Here is a 26,069-nt window from a genome sequence, read left to right on the forward strand (position 1 = left end):
TGGCGTTAACAGAAAGAGATGGGAAACGTATATGGATGTACACATGCAAATGTATAACCTCTTTGTCCGATCATTTCCCTGTGCTCTAAACGGCTGTAACTATACCGAGTGTGTTTATGGAAATCAAGTGTGCATTCAGTCTGACAGATCTATGTCTGGTCGGCTGGCACTGTGTGTGAAGAACAGAAGGAAAAAGAACTAGGGTGTACGGAGAAGGTGGTAGGCGGTTGGTGGTTGCATGGGGTGTTGTTAAAAGGGAGGAGGAGGAGGGAATAACCAAAGAATAATAGCTTGTGTGTGTGTGTGTGTCTGTTGAGCAGAGATGCGTAGAAGTGCACACATTTTTCTCCGAGAAGAGATGGAGGACACTGGACGGCCTTTGTCTCTTTTATTTCCCCCTTTCCCCTCACCTGCTTCTCTTCCCGCTCTTTTAATTATTTAGTCTGGCCTGCCTCTTCTTCAGTCTGCTTTCCCTCTACATGGAAGAGGAGGAGATGTAAAGAGATTGGGGCAAGAGGGGAAAAAAGATGGAGTAAAGAAGACTGTTGCTTAGCAGTTTACCTCTCCCCCCCCCCCCGGCGTACTGTATGTAAGTTGCGTGTGAGTGTGTGTGGTGATTGAATAGGTTGTGACACTAGAGCTGTATTAAGTGTGGCTCCATTCCCCAGGCTGAGTGGGCTGCTATTGATTGGCCTAGTCTTGCAGGGGAGAGTAATGGCTCTCCGAGGTGAAGGGGGGAGGATTAGGCCACTAATTGCCATTGTGCCGACAAGATAGGCCCCAAACACACACACACACACACACTCACGCTGTCCCCCGCCACCCACTCACCCATCTGCACCCCTTATCTCTCTGCTTTCCTCTCGCTCCATCTCTCGCCTCACCTCGCACCTCTTTTGCACTCTCACTCGCTGTTTTTTCTCCCCCTCTCTCATCATTTTTATGTCTCACCTCACATGTATCATCACCAACTTTTCCAACAAGCCCTTCCCTTTTTTTTCAGCTCCTACCACCACTCGCACATGGATTTCAAGTTCACATCATTGATTCTTTCCTTCTTTTTTTTTTTTTTTTTTTTTTTGCGGTATTCATGAGGATGAGGTGTTTCAAATTATTACCCCACTTACATGGCAAAATTATTTCGACAGAAAAGGGAAGAAATGGCAGTTAGGTAGGAATCTTTTTTTTTTTTTTGGTTCTGATGGTGATAATTTGAGAGGAAGTAGACCTGATCATGCTTCCTCTTTTTTTTTCTTTCATACAGGGCTGCATTTAAGCACAGTGGTTCACACAAGCCAACTACCTGCACGCACACACACACATACACAAAAGCCCACATCTCCAACTGTCCTTTGCAGCACCACAAACGTGTGTCCCATTGAGAGGGTTGTGACCCAGTTTGACTGTGTAATGCTGCACTCTGCGATCTGAGCGAAACACACTGAACTGTTCGGAGTAGAAGGAGAAGGGAAACAACAAGACAGCACACTGCTTAAAACACAAGACAGCGACAACACAACGGGTTTAGACAGAGGAAAAGAGGAGGGACCAAAGTGAGAAATAATTAAAAACCTCAGTGATATATGTTCTTGAAAAGGAGTATCATTGGACAGGTCGGACTATATATAGAGAGAAACCAAGATGTGTGGAAAGCATGTGACCAGACCGTGACCCTGCGCTACAGGGTTTCCCCTCGAGGGCTTTGTTAATGTGGCACAGCTACAGCGCAGCCGAGAAGCTCATTGGGCCAGCTCTTCACCACCTGCTCTCTCTCTCTCTCTCTCTCTCTCTCTCTCTCTCTCTCATCTCTCTCTCTCTCTCTCTCTCTCTCTCTCTCTCTCTCTCTCTCTCTCTCTCAGTCCACTGACTGTGTATACATTCAATACAACGGTTCACTCCTCAACAGTGTGTTTTTTTTATTGTGGTGTGTTGTTGTTGTGTGTGTGTGTCGGTTGAATGTCAAGTTTATGTGGCTCTCACAGGGCTGCTTGTCCTGATCACTGTCACTTTATAATGGGAGCCTAGAGCAATCCATCTGGCCCCATGTGTGTGTAGTGTGAGCATGTGTACGTTGTATGCGATTTATTTGTTTCCTCTTGTATTGCTGCAATCCATTATAAAAGGCAATAAAGAATACCACTGTTGTTACATTTTCCTTCTTATGAATGAAAGCAAAAAAAAAACCTGTTCTGTCATTCCTTAAACTATGTTTCTTATTTCTCTTTTTTTCCAGCCGCATCTTCAATCAGCAGTGAGTCCTCTCCAGTATCCTCCCCGGCGACCAACCACAGCTCTCCAGTCAGTACGCCTAAGAGGGGTCCCCTCGGTCCAGGGCCTGTCCTGGTTCCCCCCACAGGCCACAGTGTGCCAAACACTCCACCTGTAGTCACCATTGCTCCAACAAAGACTAGCAACGGCCTCTGGAGAACAGAGGGACGCCAGGTAAAGCCACATCTTTACAGCTGTTACGTCCTCAAGCAAGCGTTCTTATTTTTTCCTACTGCTGTTTTTTTTCTTTTTTAGTGGCTCCCTTGAGTGACTTTTCTGAAATCTCAGATTGTCTCAGACATTCACCCTTTAGCTTGTTTGCTATGACCAACATGAAAACCGTAATCTGTTGAAGACTGAGTAAGAATAAGTACATTTTCTGTAACACATAGCTGTCAGGTTTACAAATGTTTGCTTTCTCTTAGCCCCCTCCTCATTGCTCCATGCATTTCACAATGCCAGCTGCCCCGGGACGTTGACGTGACGGTATCAACGGCAGCTAACATCTGTGCCCCTCCAGACCCCCCCCCCCCCCCCCCCCCCCCCCCCCCCCCCCCACTGGGCCCTCTTGCCCTTGGACCAGCCCCGCTTCCCAGTTCTCAACCTTTGCCCCCTAACCCACCCTCAGCTCTACTCGAGCCTCACCCTTTCCCCCCCAAGCAGTCAAGTACATCCTCCATCGTCACCGTGACACCCTCTCTACTCTGTTATGTAGTGGGGCGGAGAGAAAGAGGGAGAGCTGCTTGCTTTGATAAGGAGTGGATTATGGATTACGGCCTTGCTTTAAGCCATTTTATCTCAGCTCAGGGCTAATAGGCAAACGCATGGTTAGAATCAGCACGAGGGAACATGCGGAAACTCTCTGAGACACTTTGACAGGTCCACAGAGAAGGGGGTCTAGTGAAGGGTGAGTGATGAGGAGGTCAGCAGGATGTGGGAGCATTCAGGCCATTGTCCTGTCTCCTGGGTAACCCCGTTGACCCTCTCTCTTTGTAGCCATGGCTTTCATGAAATTACCCCTCTGCAGTTAAAGGGTCAAGTAGAGCTAGGAGGGGCCCTAGAGAGACAGGGGACTTTTCCCACTGATGTCATCCAGTTTTCTATTCTTTCGACAGGACTAGTTTAATTAGACAATTTCAATAGTCACTGTGGTTAGCTTTACGTAAGTTTGTGTGCATTTTATTTTTTATTTTATTTATATTTATTTTTATTATGTGTTTTTGTTTTTTGTTTTTTTTTTTGGGGGGGGGGGGTTCACAGCGAATGTCTGTGCCAAAGGTCAGGCTGGAATTGAAAAGGTCGTGTCACTGGGTTTTTGGTTCAGCCGCTTGAGGCCTCCCAGTCAAAGAGTGAGGAGGTTAATGGAGGGGATTTTAGACAACGGGTTGGTTGGATGAAGCGTGGAGGTTGGGAGAGGACAACAGCAGGCAGGGATGCGTCACCATAACTGCCGTCCTAGTATGTCCCTTACTTCTGTGGTGACGCTTCAGCAAACACACAAGTCTCGGATCACAAAGAGCCATGGGGCCACACATATATATGCCCCTCCTAAACAAAGATGATAGTGCCTGGAGCTTGTTGTCCATGACTAATTGCAGAGCATTTCCCTGGCACGTTGACCTTGCTCGTTTACCCTCCATAGCCCCTTTTACTTGGCGGACAATCATTTTTTGAATAATATCATGTTTTTGCAGTGCATTTGTGAAAGGAGCTTACATCTTGAAATATGTGTTTGAAACAATGACAGGAGCACCCAAAAGACCATGAATGAAGATTTAATAATAATTTTAAAAAAGCATCCAAAATGTGTTGTTGCGTGTTGCCATGAGTTGTGTCCTGCTTTATGTGTTTTAGAATAGTTGATAAGTGTCTCTCTGGCTGAGATGTAAGTCCGTCTTTCAGAGGAGTGAGAGGCACAGCAGCAAAGGAGGGAGGGCTTGGTGCGTTGGCATTTTGCTTTAATGACTGCAGGAGTCTGCTCCCACTGCTGCCTGTAATTGCTTTTTAATTGGCAATTTGGATTCATGGCTCCATCTGAGAGGCGTAAACGAGTGCTGTACAATGCACGGGGTCTCCCACCCTTGCTGGTGGTGGTGGGGGGGGGGGGGGGGGTTACAAGGGCCCAGCTGACACAGAGGAAGATGGCTGTAAATGGATGTGTCTTTGAGAGCAGAACGCTATTATTGGTGCTCTGTGTACTGTCCTGTGTATATGGCATGCTGCCTCTGAATAGTGTGTTTGAGAATAGAAAGCTGTTTTGGGGGTTTTTTTGGCAGGGGTAGAGATCAAAATGGAACGGCTGGTTGTATTTGTGGGTGTCTGATTGACTACGGGACTCTCTGATGGGGCTGGAAGGCTCTGTCTTTGTGTTGTGTGCACTTCTGCAAGGTGCTGACCTGTACACCCACAGGTTCAGGTGCATCCACACATACACACACAGACAGTCACAAAGATGAATTAAGCTTCAGCACAAACAGCATGGGAGAATTTTGATTTGTATGCAGATTTCCTTTTTTTTTTTTTTTGTAGAAATCTGCAGTATTACCACCATGATTTGCTGTTTTAGGACTAGAGGATAGGTAGATAGATAGAATAGGACTTCCATCCTCTTATTAAAGAATCTGTGGGGACGAAACAGTCGATTCAATTTGTGTGGTTTTCTGTCTGGCATTAGCACCACTTGACAGTTTTTGAGTCATCGCTGTGATTATGAAACCATACCCCTGTCACAAACAAACTGTATGACGCAGGATAATTGACACAGGTTAAACTCACATTTGATTCATATCAACTACTTGTCATTGGAAAATAACACATAATCAAGATGAAATGCTGAAAATGGTTTTTGGAACTAATCACCCAGAGAGAGCAGATTGAAACTGGATTCAGATTCCTTCGATGCATTCACAAATACTTGGCTGATCCTTACTAGCATCATTTTATTTTGTTAATGATATTATTGGGCTGTTTGGTTAAACTAAAGCAACTTTGCTCACTTTCAGTTAAACGGTTAATGAGTGACAAAGTAGGGTTACAGATTGAGGCACAGCTGCTACAAAGTGTTGGACAGTGTTGAGCAATTGACGTGACAATTTCCAGAGTGACACATAGATTGAACCGTACAACTGTTTAGAGAGCAGTGTCATGTCTTTCTCAGCACACACTGTATGGGGAAGGTTTTTTATAACTCATATAACTAATAAATCTGCATTTACCTTATTGAGGTTAAGAGTTATTCATAGTAAGGGGTGTGTCTGTTCTAACTGAGGGGCAGGCTTGTTGCTACGAGTTGTCAGGAGGTTTAAAGCGTGCCTCAGATCCAGCTCTTTGTCTGATTCTAAATCCCCGTTTCCACCAAGCGGTTTGGATCGGTTCGTCTCAGTACGGCACGCATTTTGCGGTGTTTCCATAGACTAATCCCGGGAAAGATTCCCAAATAACTGATCCATACTGTCCCACTTTTTGGGACCCTTCCGTTTGGGTGCCAAGAATTTCGAGCCGACCCGAAAAGGTGGAGCTAAACACTGCAGTCCGCTGATTGGTCGAGAGAATGTTGACCAGCATTTCCAATATGACGATGGGCTTCAAAAGTTCAGTATAGAAACCAATGGGTGATGTCACTATATTACGTCCATGTATATACAGTCAATGTTTGGATATAGAGGGAATCCAGCATGTTGGCAGATCGAATGCTCTTCGCTCCAGTGATGACTCTGGTTGAAGTCAGCGTAACCACTTTTGAACCAGATGAGAGTGCTATATGTTATAGTGGACTAGTGCTACATGATACATCAGGATATGGCTCACTGTTCACTTTAACACAAATATTCGAACAACTGCATCAACCTGTAGCATCAGTGATGTCAGAAAAGTAATTATGATCTTTTGGAAACAAAAAATACTTGTTACCCAAAGCTGTCATTGGGATTACAGCAGTTTGTTAACTGACAGAAAGTGAGGTAGGAAAAGTGGGTCTTGTTGTTTTTGCAGCCAACAACATGCATTGGCACCAGTACCTCTATTTACATGAACATCTTCATTATGCTTGGGACTGCAGAAACTACATGCACAGAACTTGTGAACAACTTCATGTGCATTTTCCTTTGGGTTTTGAAAGATATTTGGATATGTGTTAGCTCTCTTGCTTGCAACAAATATCACAAGGGTTTTAACCAACACTTCAAGACAGCCACACATTAGCTTTTTGTCATATTGTAAAACATGGCAGATAAAGAAAAAAAGCCTTTTAGGGAAAAAAAACAGATCCTGGGCTCTCCCGAGTCACTTTCTGATATTGACCTCTTTTGACATGTATGAACCTCTTTTCAGTTGGCTGCTGATCGAGAGGGCCTGTCGTATGGGCCTGTCCCCCCTCCTCCGTCCTTCCCCCACATAAAGCACTAAAAGGATAGAGGAGATGTGGGGGGGGTTTACAAGGACGGAGGTTTAAGGGAGCAGAGTGCCTTAGTGTGTGGCGAAGCGCAACAAACAACATCCGGCGAACAGTAAAACCAAACTACTGGAGGTTGGGCTGTCACAGGGAAACAAAAGGGGGGTGGGGGAGTCTAAACATTAGAGGCATTTAAGATTGGATGTTTGCACATCAGTGTCAGCCTGGGTCAGTGGCTGCAAAGCAGGACAGGGAGGTAATGGCTCTCTAAATTGGATTTATTTTATCAAAAGCAGTGTGTGTGAGGGGATAGTACTGCTGGAGTGTCCCTGACAGTCCCAGGGAGTCCAGAGGTTAATTTAGAGGGGCAAGAACTGCATTTTTCCTCTTGCTCCTTACATTCTCACGTCTCGTGTGTTTATCTCTATAATTCCTTTGTATCTTCTTATCTAATTCTTTTTAGTAGTTGCCTAGCCAACTTTAACTTAAAGTTGTTTTTTGCAAAAGATGAGACAACCTTCCCATCATATCTGTGAAAGTCCTGCTGAACTCCAGATCCCTCCCTCCATAAACAATTTCCTCATACGACTTAGAAAACTGCTCTAAGTTTCTCTGTTCTGTGATTGCATTTGTCGGCAAGGGTAAACCAAAGCTTCAGAAAATGCACTCCCACTCCCACAGCAGGGTGTCTTTGTAGCTCAGAAACATTGTGTGTGTTTGTGTGTGTGTGTGTGTGTGTGTGTGTGTGTGTGTTAGTCGTAAGATTGGATGAGTGAGACCAGGCTTGCTGCCAAAGAGAGAGAGAGAGAGAGTTAGGTGAAAGAAAAGGAGAAACAGAGGAAGAGGGATGTTGCTTGTCTGACTTTGTTGTCTTCCCCGTCGATGTTAAAGTGTGCAAGTCATGTGCACGCACACACGCACAAACTCTTTTGACAGGATCAAAGTCATCATCTCTCTAGAAGCCCCATTATTGTACATTCCAGCTTTACCACATCCTCATCGATCATGAGGATGACACCTCTTGTTTACAATTAGAGAGAGAGAAAAAAATGGTCAGGCCACGTTTTTACCACTCTCTGCCTGTATTTTACCATAAATTCCCCCGAGAGAATTGTTGATCTGTCTGTTTTTACTGGGAATGGGTTCATGTGAGGCAGTAGATAAAAGTGCCCGAGGAAGGAGGAGAGTGTTAGGGAAGCTGCCGCAGCATCAACAGGCCTATTCTTTCCCATTCTCTCCCCCATCTCTCCGCTCACAGGACGGGGCCTATGAGTACTGACAAGCATGACGGTCACAGGTCCTCCTGAACAATGACTAAGACACTCTCTTTCTCTCTCTCTCTCTCTCTCTCTCTCTCTCTCTTCGCCAGGCTGACTCGGGTCCTCGTGGGGCCAGCAGGGAACGTCTGGGTGCAGAGGGGGCCCTCCCCCAGGAGAAAGGTGGCCCCTCAGTTCCTGCACACCTCCTGGGAAACCCCTATGCCTTTGGTCTCTCCCCCGGCGCTGTCATGCAGGATTCTCGTTTCCCACCTCTTAAGTGAGTCACAATCGACGTTTCCCTGGATGCGCAGAGTAATCCTATTTTTAATGTTCTGTAAAGGCTTTTCCTGCTTAATGTAAGATGTACCACTCAATATTAGTCAGTCAGACAATATTACTGTTGATTTGGCCACACATAAATCTATGCTTGAGCATATGTATGATACATGAGCCTTTTTAAACTGAACATTCAGTGCAAACAAACATATTATTATAGAACTGATGGAGAAGATAGTGTTAATGCTTTAGGCTTATGTCAAGTGTACGATACTCTAAGACATGGAGCACATGTGGCAGAACACCACAGCTGAGCAGACATTGGGTCACAAAAGTTGGTAAACGGCGTCTTATAATGTTAAGTATTCTGACATAAAAGCTATGTGTTTGAGAAAGACCATTTTAAATGTCACGCTAGTGTGTTATTCAAGTAGAAAAGTTAATTTTTCATTTCAGCTTCTTTATTTAGTTTATCTGCCACAATATTGGTCATCTGTGACCAAACCCCACCTTAATCTGCATCAGCAACAGTCTAAAAAGAGACCTTATCAGTCCAGCTCTAGTCTCTAGATGTGTGTATAGAAGTGCTTTATCAATAATTCACAGCTTTGTAAAACTCACAGGAATAAGCAGCTGCTGCAAACATTAGTTTTTTTGGCTGCGTTGCGAAGAAATAATGAGAATTCATAGTTTCTTCGTGTAAATGGGTTATTGTACATTTTTATGAGTGCAAAAAAACCCACAAATAAAGCATCTAACTCTGCCTTTTGTTCCCCTATCAAGTCTGCCTAGACAATTGCCAGCCGGGCCTGTACCAGAAGAGTACCTCCGTGGTTTCCGGCCTTATGCCACGTCTGAGGATGCCCTCCGCATGCCATCTTTGCCCTTGGGCCTGGACCCAGCCACTGCAGCTGCTGCGGCTGCCTACTACCACCCCAGCTACCTGCCTCACCCTTCCTTCACGCCATACAGGTAGGCGTCTTGCGTTCATTTGTTTTGTCTTGGCACAGATTTCCTTTGAGAGCATTTTGTGCGAACCAATGCCATTGACTGAACTAAACGTTTGCATTGCTAATACTCAGCACTAAACGCATTAGTGGATAGCTGACCTTGGATTCATGTTCCCTGAGGTAAAAACATTTTGTGTCGATGTTTTTATTTCTGTATTAACTTGAGGGAACACTAAAGGGAAAAAAAGGTTGATGAGAATGTGACTGAAACGGAGAGTCTCATGATGATTAAGTATCACCTAGAAAAATAATAGTTTGTACTGAACATTGGGATTTAATTGAATTGAATATACCAACACTTAAAAAAAGCTGTATAACCTCTGACAGATTGCTGCGAAAACGCCTCAAGATTCAAGATTGTTGTTATTTGTCACATGCTCATACAGATGGTCAGTGAAATGTAATGACTGCTTCACAAATAAGCAAATAAAAACACTAAAACATTACTCTTAAGATACATATATACTGAAATATGTAGAGATAAAAGACAAAAAAACAGAAACATACGGAGGCGCTGGCGGAGCAGCAGTGGGCGCGTCCCCATATATCGAGGCTACGGCTCCTTTCCCTCATGTCTCTCCCCACTCTGTCTCTCTGATTTTCGCCTCTGTCCACTTTCCTCCCTCTATAATAAAGGCAATGCCAAAATAAATCTTTAAAAAAAAGAAGGGAAAAAAAGGAAGAAGAAAATAGTAACATACTGGTATATAAATGTACAAAAAATGTGAAAAGATAGAAGTGTGCATTGTAACGTGTCTGTTCTCTAATATCCTGCTCAGCCATGCTGTAGTACTATTTATTAAGAGATAGATTTAAAAATAAATGAAGTTTACTTTTAGCTGCTAAAGCATGAAGTTACAGTACGTCACATAAAACCTTCAGTAATGAAGCTTCAGTGTTGAGTTGCACTTCTGCATAGACTAAAAAGAAGCATCGGGCTTAATTGAGATTTTCAAATGAAATGTTTATTTGTATTTACCCAAGCTGGGTTTAACATCAAAAATATGCCATTAACCCAACACATCTGGAGCCTTTTCATGCATCAACTTTTGTAAAAGGACATTTTTTTGAATGTTTCTTAAACGTGACAGCCCAGCAATCATCCAGAGGAAACATAAGCAGCAAGAAATCTCAGTGCAGTGTTTGTTGAAAATACATTGTTTTTAAATGCATACTACAAAGGATCATATGGACTGTGTATGTGCAGAGATGGAGCCTGCTTGCTTTGGGCTATCACACAGGCTGCATGCCCCAGTCTGTCAACCCAGCAAGATCAGAGGACTGCAGCACCCATCACACAGCGCGCTGTAATGGATTTAATGAGGAGATGAGAAGTGGATATCACACACACATACACAGAAAAACACATCAGCACACAGCATCGTCTTTTGCTCGCTGAGGTTAGCTGACTTGAAAGATTGAAGACTCTGTGATGTTGCTTGCAGGTTAATGAAAGTGAACGCTGCACTGTCACACAGGGGGACTGACTCTCTCTCTCTCTCTTTGTCTTTTTTTTTTTTTTCTTTCAATCTTATTGCAATCTGTCTCTCCAAGGATGGACGACCCGTTCTGCCTCTCTGCTTTGAGGTCACCTTTCTATTCGCTGCCAGCAGGGGGAGCTTTACCCCCCATCCATCCCTCGGCTGTTCACATGCATCTACCAGGTGTCCGCTACCCTGGTGATTTTACACACCCTTCACTTTCAGCACTGCAGTCTGAGAGGTAAATTCAGTTTATTTCAGACATGATTCAGTCACAGGTAACAGCACTGAGTACATCTTAATGGTCTGCTGTTATTTTCTGTCGTCTTTTCCAATTTCAATTACATCTATTTTCTACTCCTGCTTCCTCATCCACTTGTCCATTTTTTTAGGCTTCAACTGGAGGATGAGCTGCGGCAGAGAGAGAGGGAGCGCGAACGGGAGCGTGAAAAGGAAAGAGAGCGGGAGGCTGAGAGAGAGAAGGAGCGGGAGAGAGAACGAGAGCGGGAAAGAGAGAGAGAAAAGGAGCTGGAAAGGGAGAGAGAGCGTGAGCGGGAGAGAGAGCGTGAGAGGGAACGGGAGAAGGAGAGAGAGAGAGAGAAAGAGCTGGAAAGACAAAAGGAGAGAGCACTGAGGGAAAAGGAGCTGCAGGCATCCAAGGCCATGGAGAGCCACTATTTGGCTGAGCTCCATGCCATGAGGGGGCAAGAGGACAGAACCAAGCCTGAGAGACTCACCCCGAATCGGGCTGGTATGTGTCGTGCTGCCCCTGTATTTGTCTTAAGTTACAGTCATACTATTTGTCAACACCTTTAACTTAATAGCCACTATATAGCTGAAACACATAGCAGATAAAAAGATACCTCGATAGAGTGAAAGATGTATATGATCATGTTTATGATAATGTGTTATGTCATTTGCTAGCCTTAATGCTTAAAGCTCAGTTCCTTTTTTGTAACGTTCTTTGACAATAAAATCAATATTTTAAAGTTTTGGAGTGTCAGCCACACAGATAACGACATTTGAAACGTCTAAGGAAAAATGTATTTTCTCTCGCTGAAGAAATGATTGATGAGTGAAGATGACTGTCAAATAAAAATTATTTGCAGCTCTAATGTCAAAAATGTTCTGCTCCCCCGGCAGATAAAACCAAAGAGCCCGTCCCTCCTGCTCCTAAACCGGTCCCACCTGGGCTCCACTCGTCAATGGTCCCACAACATCATCCCGTCCCCGGTCTAATCTCGGGCCACGGCCTCTACATGGGGCCCAACACTGTAGGGGCAGGGCTCTCAGCCTCACTGCTCGCTCAGAGAGCCAATGAGGAAGAGAGGTGGTTGGCACGACAACGCAAGCTTAGACAGGAGAAAGAGGACCGACAGTACCAGGTGTCTGAATTCCGCCAGCAGGTTCTGGAGCAGCACCTGGACCTGGGTCGACCAGGTGACACAGCAGATCACAGGCCAGACTCACACAGGTAAAAAGACAGTCGAGGCAACATTTGCAGTAGTTTTAAACCTAGTCGCATTTATTTCAACATAACCTGAAATAAGCTATTTTAGTGTTATTTGATAGAGACGAGCAGTTCTGGGGTCCCCACTAAAACAAATGCATGCTCTCAGTGCAAACACTATTTTTGGGATGTTTGGCTGACTCTGCTAGCCTAACAGGGACAGTTGTGCCTGTGTTTTGAAGCCTCAGAAGCTGGCAAGCTTTAGAAGTATGTTTTCAGGCAGGACAAGAAAAAAAGATAAACCCTGTCAGAAGCATCTCGTCGGCTCTATTTCTGTCCAAGCCTCCTCCCAGGCCTGACATGTAGGCAAACTAGCGGCTATGTTTAGGTTTGATGCAGGGTGTAAAGAGGGGTCCTGATGACTGCTGTTTCATAAGTACTTTTCAGGGGTTTCAAACTGGCAGCGAGTTGGACAGCTAAGATACACAAAGGCTAATTCTCGGCTAATCCTTTCAACCTTGCACAGCATAAGCTCCCTGCTTACCCTTCTTTGTTGCTGTGCCTGTGTTTGTGTTGTTGTGTTTAATTCCAAAGTGAGGTTGTGGTTAATGCTGAACTGGTAGGACAGGAGAGATACACAGACGTCGGCTATCAGTAACCCTATGGTATAATCGGCCAATCACAGCTCACAGGCTGCAGATTGAAGATAACAGTCACATTTACTTGCTAACAAACACACACACACACACACACACACACACACTAATGCAAACACAAACAGGAAGGCACAGATAATCTGACTGGACATGTAGTGTTTCCTCCTGCCAGAGTTGATTTGAAAAGACATTAAGAGACAGTGTCCCATCATTCATTCTTTCCCTCTCACTGTTGCTATTCATTGACACCATCATTCCAGTATCACCTTTTTTACATTTTTTATATTCTAAACAATTCTCTTACTCTCTTAAATAGAATAATGTAAAATTCATCTTTTTCATAACTTCCCTATGTCAATCATTGCCTCTCGCGCCTGCCTGCCTGCCTGTCTGGCAGGTGAACATTTCTCCTGGCCTCCCCTTAGTAGAAGCTCTCTGAACTTCCTCTTTTCCCCCGTGCATGTTTGTGTGTGCGCTTACGTGCCACACTACAAGGAACCAGCAGATCAAAAACAGGCCTGTATATCTGGAGGACATTGTGTGCCTTGGCCACATCCTCACTCTGCTCTGGGCTACCCTGTCTGGGCTTGATAACACTGCACTGCCAAACACACACACACACACACACACACACACACACACACACACACACACACACACACACACACACACATACTGACAGGGATGAAGGGACATTGGCAAGTCTTATAGCACTGCTGTGTTTTTTGTTGCATGTGAGATTGGAAACTCAGTCAATCATTTGAAGGGAATTGCTCTGTATTTTAAAAGATAAAAATGGCCCCTCTTTGATTGTATCTTGGCAGATCAATACCAAATCACCATGAACCAGGAAGCCGGGACCTACATCCTCAACTGGGCGCCCCTCCACCCCTCATTTCCCCCAAACCTCCTCAGCCCGTACGTGACCACCATCCTCCACCCCCCACCACCCTGTGGAACCCTGCATCTCTCATAGAAACAACCTCAGAGTCCAGACGTAACCACGAGCCTTCAGGGATGGGACACTACGAGCTCGGTCGACTGCCCCCGGGGCCCTCCAAGTATGAGGACGGAGCACGGCGGAGAGAAGGGGTAGCCATGGAGAAGTATCCCCCTCTAAGAGGCCCTCCAGGCCTGCCTGAGCCTAGCACGTTTCTTGCTGATCTGGAGAAATCCACTCAGAGCTTCTTCAGCCAGCAGAGGGCATCGCTGTCCCTGACTAGTCAGTATGATTTGGAGGGAGCTGTGAAAAGAGGAGACGCTGGACCAAAGAGCCTGCAGGGACACGCAGGACACAGTAGACATGGACAAGGAATAGGACTTGTCACTGGGTCAGGGATAGGACAAGTAGCCGCACTGGGGACAGGCCCAGACACAAAACTGATCTATGACGAGTTCCTGCAGCAGCACAGACGGCCGGTCAGCAAGCTGGACCTGGAAGAGAAGAGGAGAAGGGAGGCCAGGGAGAAAGGTACACAACAGAAGCACACTGTGGGACTGCACCTGATCACATCCACTCTTATATGCTGTAAAAAGTCTCAAATGACACCCAACTCAGAGTTGATCATGAGTTCAATACAAAACTTGAAGTATTGTTTTAATTCTATCATTTGAAGTTAAAAAACAAAACAAAAAATAGTCACTTTGTGAGATTAACTTAAAAGGGCCAGGTCTCACATTCAAAGAAGGCTCATTGAGGAAGGTTGTAGAAAAACGTTGTTCACGTCAAACTGCTTTACTTACTGAGCAGTCTTAAAGCACTGGTTAATTTTAGCGGTGAAACAGATCACAGCTGATCCATTCGAATCACCCCCCACGGTTTAGACCACAAGTGATATTAAGGATCAAAAGAAAATATCTTAACAGGCTGTAAATTGTTCTGCTGCTAAATCCCTGTGCAAAGTCTCAGTGAATCAAAGGCAGTGTTTAATAGTGTGTGAATGTGGGATAAAGAGCCACTGTGGAATAGGAAGACAACTCCTTCTGTTAATATATATTTTTACAAAAATATGTGCGCTGAATTTCACAAAGATACTGGTCGTAACTTTTGATAACTTATTTTGTGGTTACTTTGAATCAAACACTGCTTTGACTTTTCTGATTTAATCTCACATATCTGTATTTTGATGCAGGTATCAGTTGGTGGCTGGGTATAACGTCAATCCTAAATTCAACATTTTTGATGTTAGAGACTGATGTATTCTATTACAGAGCACTTTGGTACAAAAAAATGAAAGATATAGTTAGCTGCTGAGGAGTAAAGTAAGTTCTAATTGCCTTTTTTTTGATCTTTTTTTTGATCTTTTAATCTGTTGCGTGACGAGTCAATATTTCCTTGACAAGAAAAATGCAAAAAATTGCAAACCTGGTCAAAACACTTGTTAGCCATGATCACTGGAGGAATTCTGACCTAAAACAAGCTAGCGGAAGCTCTGCTCGTAGCCCCTCAACCTTCAGGTTGACTGTCTTGGTCTTCTGTTATTATTTCAATGCTTAACTTTCAGTGGGCAGCCCTAGAAAATCACTGACTACGTTACATATGATTTATTCATCGCACTAATTTGACTTAGAAATGGGGCGTCATTAATAACCACTTTTTCTGCTGCAGGTTACTACTATGAGCTGGATGACTCATATGATGAGAGTGATGAGGAGGAGGTGAGAGCACATCTCAGGAGAGTAGCAGAGCAGCCACCACTCAAACTGGATGACTCTACAGAGGTAACACACTTCATAAAGCAATACGCTTTCTGTCCTCTCCTTAATGGAGATACACAGAAGAACTGATGAGTGAGAAATGTAGCTCTGAGATCTTTTCTTTTTTTTTTTTTTTTTTTCCATCTTGACACAGAAAGTGGACTTCCTAGGAGTGTTTGGCCTCACCACTGTTGGTCGGCGGGAGGAGCTGGTGCATCAGAAGAGAAGGAAGAGGAGGAGGATGCTCAGGGAGCGAAGCCCATCGCCGCCTGTCTCGCAATCCAAACGCACTCCTCCTCCACCCCCTCCCCACCTCAGCACACGCTTCACTCCAGAGGAGATGGACAGAGCTCCAGAGCTGGAGGATAAGAAGCGGTTCCTCACGATGTTCAGACTGTCCCATGTCACTGTGAAGCAAAGGAGAGGTAAGGAAGTTCAAGGTTCAAGGTTCAAGGTTCTTTATTTGTCAATTCCAAAATATGTCAGACATACAGTGAAATCGAAATTACGTTTCCCCCCTCCCCACGGTGCAATGTAGATAAAAAAGGTACGGTAAATAAAATAAAACAAGGTAAAAAAGATAAATAATATTTACATTAATAAACCTAAATGTGCAAAAAGTACAAAGTTAAATAAAATGGAGTATAAAACAAGATTATAAGAAAAGTGAAACTTGTGCATGCGTGCAATGTGCAATAAGTGACCAGGGTTCTGTTTCAATGTTCAAACAGGAGGAGGTTCCAATGTTCAGTGTTCATGGGGGCAGATGGGAGGGAAGGGAGGGAAGAAAGAGAGGGGAGAGAGATCAGCTTCCTGACAGCTTGGTGGAAGAAGCTGTTTCTCAGTCTGGTAGAGCCGGCCCGCAGGCTGCGGTACCGTCTCCCCGATGGCAGGAGGCTGAAGAGGCTGTGTGAGGGGTGGGTGGGGTCACTCACAATGCGGGTTGCTTTGCGGGTGAGGCGGGTGCCGTAGAGGTCCAGAAGAGAGGGGAGCGGGACACCGATGATCCGTTCAGCCGCCTTCACTGTGCGCTGCAGGGTCTTGTGGTTGGCAGCAGTGCAGCTCCCCAGCCACACAGTGATGCAGCTGGTCAGGATGCTCTCGATGGTGCCTCTGTAGAAGGAGCACATGATGGGTTAAACACTGACACAAAGAAATGAGGCAGATACTTCATTGCATAGTTTTAATTTACTCAAGCTGCATTTTAACTGCAGGGACGTTCATGGGGAATTTGTTTCCCAAGCAGCGATTTATTATTGAAGTACTACAGAATTTATTCTACTCACAAAAAGGTCCCTGCCTTGGGCATCGTATTTTTTAAAAGTACAGGGACTTTCAGCTGGATCCTGTTGCGCTGAGCTTCTCTTATTGGTGGAATTCATGTGATATCTTTTTTTTTTTTTTAACACATCAAATGATTTGCCTATTCTTCTTGGGTCAACACAAACCCCATTTGGTTGGAGGAACCTGTAAATCCCTTTGAAAAGCCCCAGATACCTTTTGCAGAAAAAACAGCTTTAGTCATGTTTAAAGTCACCCTAAGAACCCGTTGATTGTTTATCAAGTGTTTTTTTAATCATGTTTCAAGTAATTAATTAGTGTAGGACTTAACTGTGTACAACTATACCGATTTAGCTTTTCTTTTAATTAAATAAACCATTGCTCCTCTCCTTCCAGAAAGCTTCCACCATTGCCTTCAATTGTAATATATCGGAGTTTAGAGAAATATTATTTTTAACATTTAGGAACACTTTCCAGACAGACATCAACCGCTTCAGGAAGCTATTCAGAAATCACTGCATCACAGAGCCGACCTGGTCCCCTTTACATGGCACAGAAACATCCTCATCAATTACTCATATCATGTCTCCTGACTTTGACATCTCATTTGAGCAGAATAAAGAAGAAGACTGATTGCACGCTCGTTTAGCTATTCGAAAGCTGTAGTCACCCTCAGTCGACTCTAAATCCTGCTGACGCTTCACTTTAGCTGGGCCCTGCCTGCTTTAAATGCACCGTCTGCTCATTAACATGTTGACTCAAGCCTGGAAGGGAATCATACAGAGGTCAAACAATGAACATGTCTGCCTTAAACCTCTATATTCTAGTCAGCATATATTAAACCCGGTTTGCATAATGTATAGCTTTACAGTGCCCTAGTTAGCAGAGCAGACTACTGTCAAGGTCCTGTCTCTAGACACTTAAACACATGCACACACACACACACACACACACACACTGACTTGAATTGGGAGGGGCAGCAGTGGGCTTACAGTGATCCTCGTCTAATCCTCTTGATTTACTGTTTGCTGCCTACAGATGGCAACGCACAGCCTCCCACACTCCATCTTCTTACACACAAGACACACATGACCGCGCGCGCACACACACACACACACACACATATGAATGAGGAAAGTAGGTACTTGTGAACTAGTGACTATAATGCACACACCTAGGACTAATTTCTAAAAGACCTACTAGTCATGTTTTTTTCTCTGTCTTTTAGATAATGAGAGAGTAGTGGAGCTGCTTCAGGCCATTAAAGAAAAGAGCGTAACCTTGGATACTATCAGGCATGCCCCTCATCCACTGTGTAAGAGCCCTCAGGCACATCCCTCTGGTGAGACACATGCCAAAGAACATAAACATGCACCCTTTAGTATGAGGTTAGAGTTGTGTTTAGTCATAGTAACGCTCTATCGTCATTTTTCGACTCTTTCCTATGCAGCACTTTATCTGTAGTAAAGTTGATCTTGACCTCATCCGAACTAACCCATTTTAAAATGATTACAGATTCTACATTAGCACCGCCTCCCTCTGAATCAGAAGACCATCACAGTGTCAGGGCACACAGCCCCTCCTCACAGTGCCCGGCATCCCCCAATGGCCATCCAAAACCCCTCGGGGAAACATTAAGACCAAAGGAACCCCCCTCTCCAGCTGTCTATCCAGACAAGACCCGGGGGCCCAGTGAGGGGCCGATCTCTAAGAGGAGCTCCAGTCTGCTGAACAGCTTGCGGCCCCCGCTCCCCCTGCAGGCGAAAGATGGGCTTCACAGCGTCAATGGCCGCACCAAACCCTGGGACAGCTTCACCCCAGAGGAATTTGCTCAGCAGTTCCATGAGTCTGTGCTTCAGTCCACCCAGAAAGCTCTGCAGAAACACAAAGGTAAGCTGTTCAAGCCACAGTCATAATGGTTGGTCTCACTTTGACTAATAGAAACAGGACATAGTGAAAGATCAGCTACTTATTATTAGACTATTAGACTTATCAGCGAGGGTTTCAATGGATAGCTTTATTGTTGTTCCCTAATCAAAAACATCAGGTAGTTGAAATTGATCAACTACCTCCTCTTTAATTTAACATCCAGTCCAAAAGATTTCAAAAAAACCATCTACACCATCAGACTGTGTTTATATTTTAAAATATGATCAATGTTTCATAAAACATCTAGACTTATATAGACAGGTCTATCAGCAAAGTTAAAATGTGAAGACTAACTTTGTTTCTTTAACTTGTATGATGATAAAACAGTTGTATAAAGAAACTAAATTTAAAGATTTGTAATGGACATTACAGTTTTTAACAGTTCCTGAAACTAAGACCATGTCTGTCAAAACTCCATGCTCACATTAAAGAAAAAAATCTACACTTGAACCCATAGTAAGATAAGTAAGCTTTTTTGTTTGCCTTTATTGGAGAGATAGGACAATAGATAGAGTTGGAAATTGGGAAAGAGAGCTGGGAATGACATACGGGAAAGGAGCCACAGGCCGGACCCAAACCTGGGCCACCCGCTTGAAGGGCTACAGCCTCCATACATCAGCCACCAACACATTTTGACTTCCCCCCTCCTTCTCAATCCTGTCATGTAGGTGGAGCTGCGGGAATGTCGGAGTCGTCTCACCTTCAGGAGTCGTCTGTTCACTACAACATTCCGGAGCTTCAGAGCGCTCCTGGCAGACCACCACAACCTCATTCACAATCTCACACCAACACACACTCGTTTCCACATCCACTGTCACACTCTCACTCTCAGCCCAACGGGGAGCACTTCTCTGTACAACACCACCGGGAGGCCTCTGGGATGAGGGAGGACCTGTCTGGCCCAGATGACTCTGAAGAGGAGGAGGATGAGGAGGAAGAGGAGGCTCCTGCTTCAAAGTGGCAGGGGATTGAATCTATATTTGAAGCTTATCAGGAATATGTTGAAGGTGAGCTGCTAGACCTGACATGCTTCTGTTATTCTCTTTAAATGTCCATAATTGCTAATTGTATGACTTGAACTCTACAAAGTATGTTTATATCATGTTCCATACTATGCACTTTATTGTGCTCTCGGCTGTATTTGTCTGAGATGCTGCACACATTTAGATGACTCTACAGTAGAATAAATAAAAAGCACAAAAGAAACAACAACCCACAGAAGAATATAACAATGCCAACCACAAACAATATATATTTCACATTACTCATGTTGTACAAGATCTGCATAAAAATACAAAGAAATAGGGGAAAAAAAATAATTAACACCTTGACACTATTGTATAACCCATACAGCTTTAAGATATGAAAGTTGTGATGAGGTTTGTTCATCTCTGTAAATCCATACTTGTGTTTACTGCAAGATTTATTCCTTAAAACTAGCGTGATGAGATTCAAGGAGAAATGTACACTTAACATTTCTTCAGTAATAAAACAGAAGAAGTTGTTGTAGCCGTCTCGTATCACTAGAGGGGGTGGTATTTATCCATCCTCTATAACATTTGGTTGCATGCAGATTAAGGTGTTGTTAGGTTGTGTACCGCAAAATAGCCAAAACATGTAGATCTAGATGTTTTTAATTTGTTATAAACATGAATACATTTGTATTCAAAGAAGTTTGCTCTGTGTTCATTTATATTTCTATATTATCCTTGTAGCATAAGAAGTCACCTGAACAAAATGTTGCACAAAAAATCCTCCCAAGCTCATTGCTTTCTTTTTTTCTTTTTTCCAATTTGATGTTTTTCATCAGAGCAAGGTTTGGAGCGACAAGTGTTACAGAGTCATTGTCGCCGACTAGAAGCTCAGAACTACAACCTCAGTCTGACTGCTGAGCAGCTGTCTCACAGCATGGGGGTAAGATACAGATGCACTGCCACACACTCTCCCCCCCCCTTTCTAATGCAAGATACAAGCTTCCTCATAGTTGCCCTTATTAATCATGTCTTTACTGGTTCTGTAGGAGCTGATGTCCCAGAGACAGAAGCTTGCAATGGAAAGGGAGAAGCTACAATCAGAGCTGGAGCACTTCAGGAAGTGTTTGACACTGCCTCAGACACACTGGCCAAGAGGTGGCCATTACAAGGGCTACCCTCCCAGGTGACCCCGACACGCCCACCTGTGGACCCTAGGCCCAGCTCCCCTTTCAGACTGATACCCAGAGTTTATTTTTCAAAGCCCTGTCCACATGGCTCCATTGAGTAGAACATGGCTGGCTGGAAAAGATGAATGTGTGAATGAATGAATTGAGTGAATGGATAGATGGATGATGCAGAGGACCACACAGTGAAGGACGGGCAGTCTTGTGGCCAGCCAGGGACTGTGCCTCGAGTCAATAAAGTGTGCCAATGTAGCCAACCCCGAGATCAGGGCAGGAGCACCTGGAGATCAACCAAGCACACGTAAAGAAACACACATGCACCTGCTTTACACTGCGTCTTCAGTCCCTGCTGCTCTGCTGTTCGTTCCCTGCTTCCCTCACCGCCACAGCTTCACAGACAATCCTGCCAATGAGGGAGCAGCTGCCCCACCAGAGGACAAGAGACTTGAACGCTCCAAAGGCTTCTGGCCAGTTAGGACTGAGTTTGTCGCAGTGGACACTTGAGCTTTTTGAACTGGAAATGCACTTATGTATAAAAGCTGAAGAACTACCTGGTGGTACTGTGTTACAACAAAGAACTGTTCAAATTAGGGAATAACTTAGAAAATGCACATTTTTGGAAAGAATTAAGGAAATGTTTTATTTGGAAATAAAAAAATTTGAGAATAAGAATTTTAAAAGGTGCTTCAGCCTTGTATTGTACATAATATGAAAACTTAAAAGAATTTTGTATGTTTTTATTACTTTAATCATTTTTCTTTTAAAAGAAAAAAAAAGCCTGCCATTTTTATATGTTTATGCTTTTTTGGGGTTGGAAAAGAAAGCCTTGCTTTTAGTGTTTGTACTGCTGCTGGCCAGAACAGCTCATTTTGAGACATTTATCTGAGTAAGACAAAACAGGAAAACACACTCCGCCTTTTACTCCCTCCCAACCCATCCACACATATGGCGTCTGGAATCCGCGCTGTTCAACACCCTCCGCCATCACAGTAACACGTGTCTCTGTGTGAATGCCTATTTGATACACTGCGCCTGGCATGAAAAGTTTGCTCATTATTATGCAGAAACCAGATGAATTCCACAGTGACTTTTTTTGTATTGTGTTTATTTACTTTGACATACTTGAGTTGATTCTTTTGTAAAGACATGAAGAGTCTATTAAGCAGCCAGATGATAAATCTGCTTCTTGATGCTTCATCCTCCATTGGACCTGTCACTTCACTTTTATTTCTTTTTTTGAAATACAATGGACTATAACAATATGAAGGTTTGCATAATGTTACGCCTTACATGCTCAAGCCCGTTTTTAGCAGCCATCAGAGGAGACGGTGCCAAAATGAAAAACTGCAGCATTTGGATTTTTAATTGAGATTATGTTGCTAAAAGACAGCCAAACATTCACACCAGAATGGCCATCTTCCTCTGCTGAAACCCAAATTAAAGAATAACAAAGTATAAACAAAGTTGCCAACATTTTACAAATCAAATAAATTGTATACTCAAACTGAGCAAGAAGGTTTTAATCAGTAAACATTTCATGGCCTCATACACGTTTACAATCTCTGCCTGCCCTTCATCCTCCTCGTCACATCTGCTCTGAGCTTCAAGACACCATTTTTACACTGATAGTCTAGCCCATAGCTCATGTTGCCTCAGCTTCATGGTGGTAGTAACATTTGGAGGCTTCCTCAAAAGCGGTCTAAAAAATGTGTAGCACATTTAAATGAAAGGGTTTTACCCTGACTCCACAGAGTTTGGTGAAATGGTTCGTGTGAACATGTGAGAGATTTCAAAGAAGTTAAATTAAATTAACAGTAATTAACTTACTTGAAAATGTGCGTCCAATTTGTTTATGGAAAACCTGAAGCACAACCAGCCCTACATATAGTTCAGTAATTACAAGTGCCTCAGAGATTTGGGAATGACTGTAGTCTACATGTTGGGATAGTCTACACTTAGCGTCAGTTATCAGGGACTTAGCATTTGTGTCTAATGTATGTCTCACACTTTTTAAATACAGTATCTGCATGTCAAAACCCCACAGAGCTCCTTCATCTGAAGGCATCTCCGAGATTCAATTCACTAGGCCCAAACCCGCTCAGACGATCAGGTGTCTCCAGAGCGTAGTCTGTCATTCTTACAGAGCAGAATTAGTGCAGCCTGTCAGTTAACGTGAGGGTCCGCATGCTGATGGGAAACTGCCAACAGCCAGAGGTGGGAGGTTCAGTACAGCAAGCCCCTTAACTCCACCTCCCTGTCTCTCCAGCCCACGCACGCCCACGCAATAGCCCCATTACTCAGTGGAGGATGTCTAGATGCTGTGAAATCCTGTTTTTAAAATGTACTTGTTTGAATTCATTGTAATGTAATATATTCTTTGTTGAATGTAGTAATTAGGTATTTATGAATATATGGCTGTGATTTCAGACAAAAAAGAAAATAAAATATTTCAAAAACGTTAAGCATCAACTATGGTCTGTTTACAGGTTCTGCTCCACTGAAATCTTAAACCTATGAAGTACAACGACAACAAAGACAGTCTCGGACCAACTTATAAACCTTAAATACATCAACCTATTGTTGGAGTATAAATTGTACTTTAAATTTAAAATAAAGCTTTGCTGTTGGCAGCCGGTGCTACAACTCAACGTCACTGATCAGTACGAGTGAGATGCCGAGCAAATGAAAACTTGTAGACAGTGGTACAGTACATAACTTCAGGAACAAAAGAGTACAGAAAGTGCCACTTGTTTTGTTTCTATTACTACAGCACTTCTCCAGAATCTATTAAATCATTTTTCTGTTTATATGACTTTAAGTCTCAAGTGAAACTATACATTCAGAAAGCTGTTATTTTCTGCCTGCATAGTTGTTCATTTGTTGTCAGTGGGCTAATCGCGCAGCTGATGAATCTTTTCAGCTCTCAAACAAACATTGTAATAAGTCTACTGTAACTATGCATCACACGGGCAGAATATTTGAATATGCCGCCGTATTACAAAGTTGAACAGACAAACATCTCTCACGCAGATACATTTTATTTTGTCACTTATTACAAAAACCTGTCAGCTTTACATATTCACATATTTAGAACAGCAGACAAATATAAACCCTAAATGTTTTATAAACGCAAACAGAAAAAAAATTGTACACTTAAAAATGCAGAGTAAAAAAAAAAAAGAGAGAAAAAAACCTCATGGGTGTATGATGTCTGACGAGCAAGAGCACACCTCAGTCAAAGGCCTTAACCCCAGTTTAGGATGTATTCACACCTGTGGAGCTCTTGTATCAATAGTCTGTGAACTGTGCTTTACTTGAACCAGGCTGCAGATTGGATCGCAGTTTGTACATGCAGTTCAGGGAATCGAGGAGGAACGATCGTACGGTGTTGATCTCCATCAGAGTGAGGTTGTCCAGCTACAGAGAGACACGAGGAGCCATGCTCAGTTTGAAATAGAAAAACATCAAGTTTGATTCTTAACAAAACGCTGGGTGAAACAGTGATAGAGCCAAAAGACAAGGTGTTCATGAAAACTAATGTGCTGGAAGATAGTTGTGAACTCGGTTAACAGTCCTGTTGATTAAGTTTCACTGGATGGTGCGAATGTTCAGATTATCATCACATAAAGAGTAACACAATAAAAAGGTTCTTTCCCTGCCTACTAAATGAGGACATAAATCGTCTATGAGACAGTAAAATGTGTGCACCATCGCCCCTCGTCCAAGAAAACATCTTCATCCTAATTTATTTACTCTCACAACTGAGAAAAAAATCTATATTTAGAAAGCTACAACTGCTGATTTATGGGCAAGTGTAAAAATATATGAATGATTCCTGATGATGTATTATTAGTGTACTTAAGGTCAACAGGTCGTTTTTGGCCAACCGATAATTGTTTCAGTCTGCAATATTCCATTTACAGTTGTGGGAAACTTTAACATCAAATTCACGAGTCTCACCTTGGCATGAGCTTCCATCTGACTGATGAAACTGTCTGCAGAGAGGCGGAGTTTGGCGATACGCGTGTCCCAGATGTCTTTGACCAGCGTGCGGATCTCATCGGCTTTAGGGATGTTATCAGACGCACTACAGAGACACACAAACCATCACGTCAGGTAGAGAGCCAACTAAGCAGACTGTAAGAGAGCGTTTAGTTTAAAACGAACACCATGTGACCTACTAGTTCAGTAGTAGCTTAGTCAGCTCCATGTAGTATGGACTGGGGACAGGCGTAAAAGTCTCTTCTCTCCTCTCAAGATCTCGCATCTCCTCCAGCTTCTCTGCACACAATCAAACGTAGCACGTTTAAAACATTTTAAAATGCTGGCTAATCTCTATATCGTACAGATATAATAATTCTATGCAGCCAACGCTTCATGTATTCTATTAATGTGCCAAAATACTCTCTGCATTATAATGGACAGGAGACCTGTTGTGCATTGTGAGGCAATTGTACAAAAAGCCCTACTGCTACCAGAATAAATGAAGGCAGTTCAAAATAGTAAACAACATCAACTAAAACAAGAACTTTAATGTTTTTTTTAACAGGGGAGCTGTGAAGTTTAAACCTTCAGAACGGTTTCATCACAGATAAGTAAGTATGAAGTGCTCACAGAGAAAACGTGATTTATGTGGTTGGTTCTTTATGTGATGTGTTTTTATATCTCACCAACATCCATCCACTCTGGTGGAACAATTCTACATTTCTGTCTCTGCTTCAGGTTTAAAGCCAGCCATACAGGAACCTCCACTGGCAGTCCAGGGTTGAAGGGACCCAGATCACCCTGAGGAAACGAAAGAGAGCGAAACACAGGTCACAAACTCTGAAGCACCACAGAGCACCATACTGACCGTACAGTAGGTAGAAACCCTGATATATTTATGTATTCATCAATAGACAGAGGTGTGGATAACAATTACTTCTGGAAAAACATAACTTTTGTTACTTGAGTCACTGATCACTATTCAATATCAACTATTAAGGTCACGTCATAATATAAATATTGTCACTTACACCGATTAAATAAATCTTATCGAGGCTGAAGTTCGGTATAATCTTCACCGTCTCCTTCTCGGCGAGAAACTCAACCTCTGAGGGATCCATAGTCCTCTGGATTTTACAATGATTTTGTTTCCACTGTTGTTTTTACTTTAACGTCCACACTGTATGTAGTTCCCGCGCTGCCGCCGGATGTACGTCACACGAGCCTTTG

The 26,069-nt window shown here is 43.4% G+C and overlaps 2 protein-coding genes across 3 annotated transcripts in view; one reads left to right on the top strand and one right to left on the bottom strand.

Annotated features, from left to right (window-relative positions):
• Positions 1-24,047, top strand: part of gse1b (Gse1 coiled-coil protein b) — a 154,704-nt gene extending 130,657 nt beyond the window's left edge. The window contains exons 4-17 of one of the 2 annotated variants that reach the window (XM_079338978.1): positions 2,234-2,442; positions 8,028-8,194; positions 8,977-9,165; positions 10,758-10,925; positions 11,077-11,435; positions 11,828-12,158; positions 13,615-14,261; positions 15,399-15,511; positions 15,642-15,912; positions 17,997-18,110; positions 18,284-18,658; positions 19,366-19,704; positions 20,508-20,611; positions 20,718-24,047. In XM_079338978.1, coding sequence (XP_079195104.1) covers positions 2,234-2,442; positions 8,028-8,194; positions 8,977-9,165; positions 10,758-10,925; positions 11,077-11,435; positions 11,828-12,158; positions 13,615-14,261; positions 15,399-15,511; positions 15,642-15,912; positions 17,997-18,110; positions 18,284-18,658; positions 19,366-19,704; positions 20,508-20,611; positions 20,718-20,858 — 3,527 coding nt within the window. In that variant the 3' untranslated portion in view covers positions 20,859-24,047. The remainder of the gene's footprint in view (positions 1-2,233; positions 2,443-8,027; positions 8,195-8,976; positions 9,166-10,757; positions 10,926-11,076; positions 11,436-11,827; positions 12,159-13,614; positions 14,262-15,398; positions 15,512-15,641; positions 15,913-17,996; positions 18,111-18,283; positions 18,659-19,365; positions 19,705-20,507; positions 20,612-20,717) is intronic. The other variant, XM_079338979.1, reaches the window with a different exon arrangement.
• On the bottom strand, positions 23,876-26,069 carry gins2 (GINS complex subunit 2). Its single transcript, XM_079338993.1, has 5 exons — positions 25,871-26,069; positions 25,526-25,640; positions 25,037-25,136; positions 24,816-24,942; positions 23,876-24,272 (listed from the first exon to the last, which is right to left on the bottom strand). Exons 1-5 carry the CDS (start codon positions 25,958-25,960, stop codon positions 24,144-24,146), a joined length of 561 nt encoding a protein of 186 aa, XP_079195119.1. The 5' UTR covers positions 25,961-26,069; the 3' UTR covers positions 23,876-24,143.

The sequence above is a fragment of the Symphodus melops genome, assembly GCF_947650265.1.
Source record: "Symphodus melops genome assembly, chromosome: 3".
Taxonomy (NCBI): domain Eukaryota; kingdom Metazoa; phylum Chordata; class Actinopteri; order Labriformes; family Labridae; genus Symphodus; species Symphodus melops.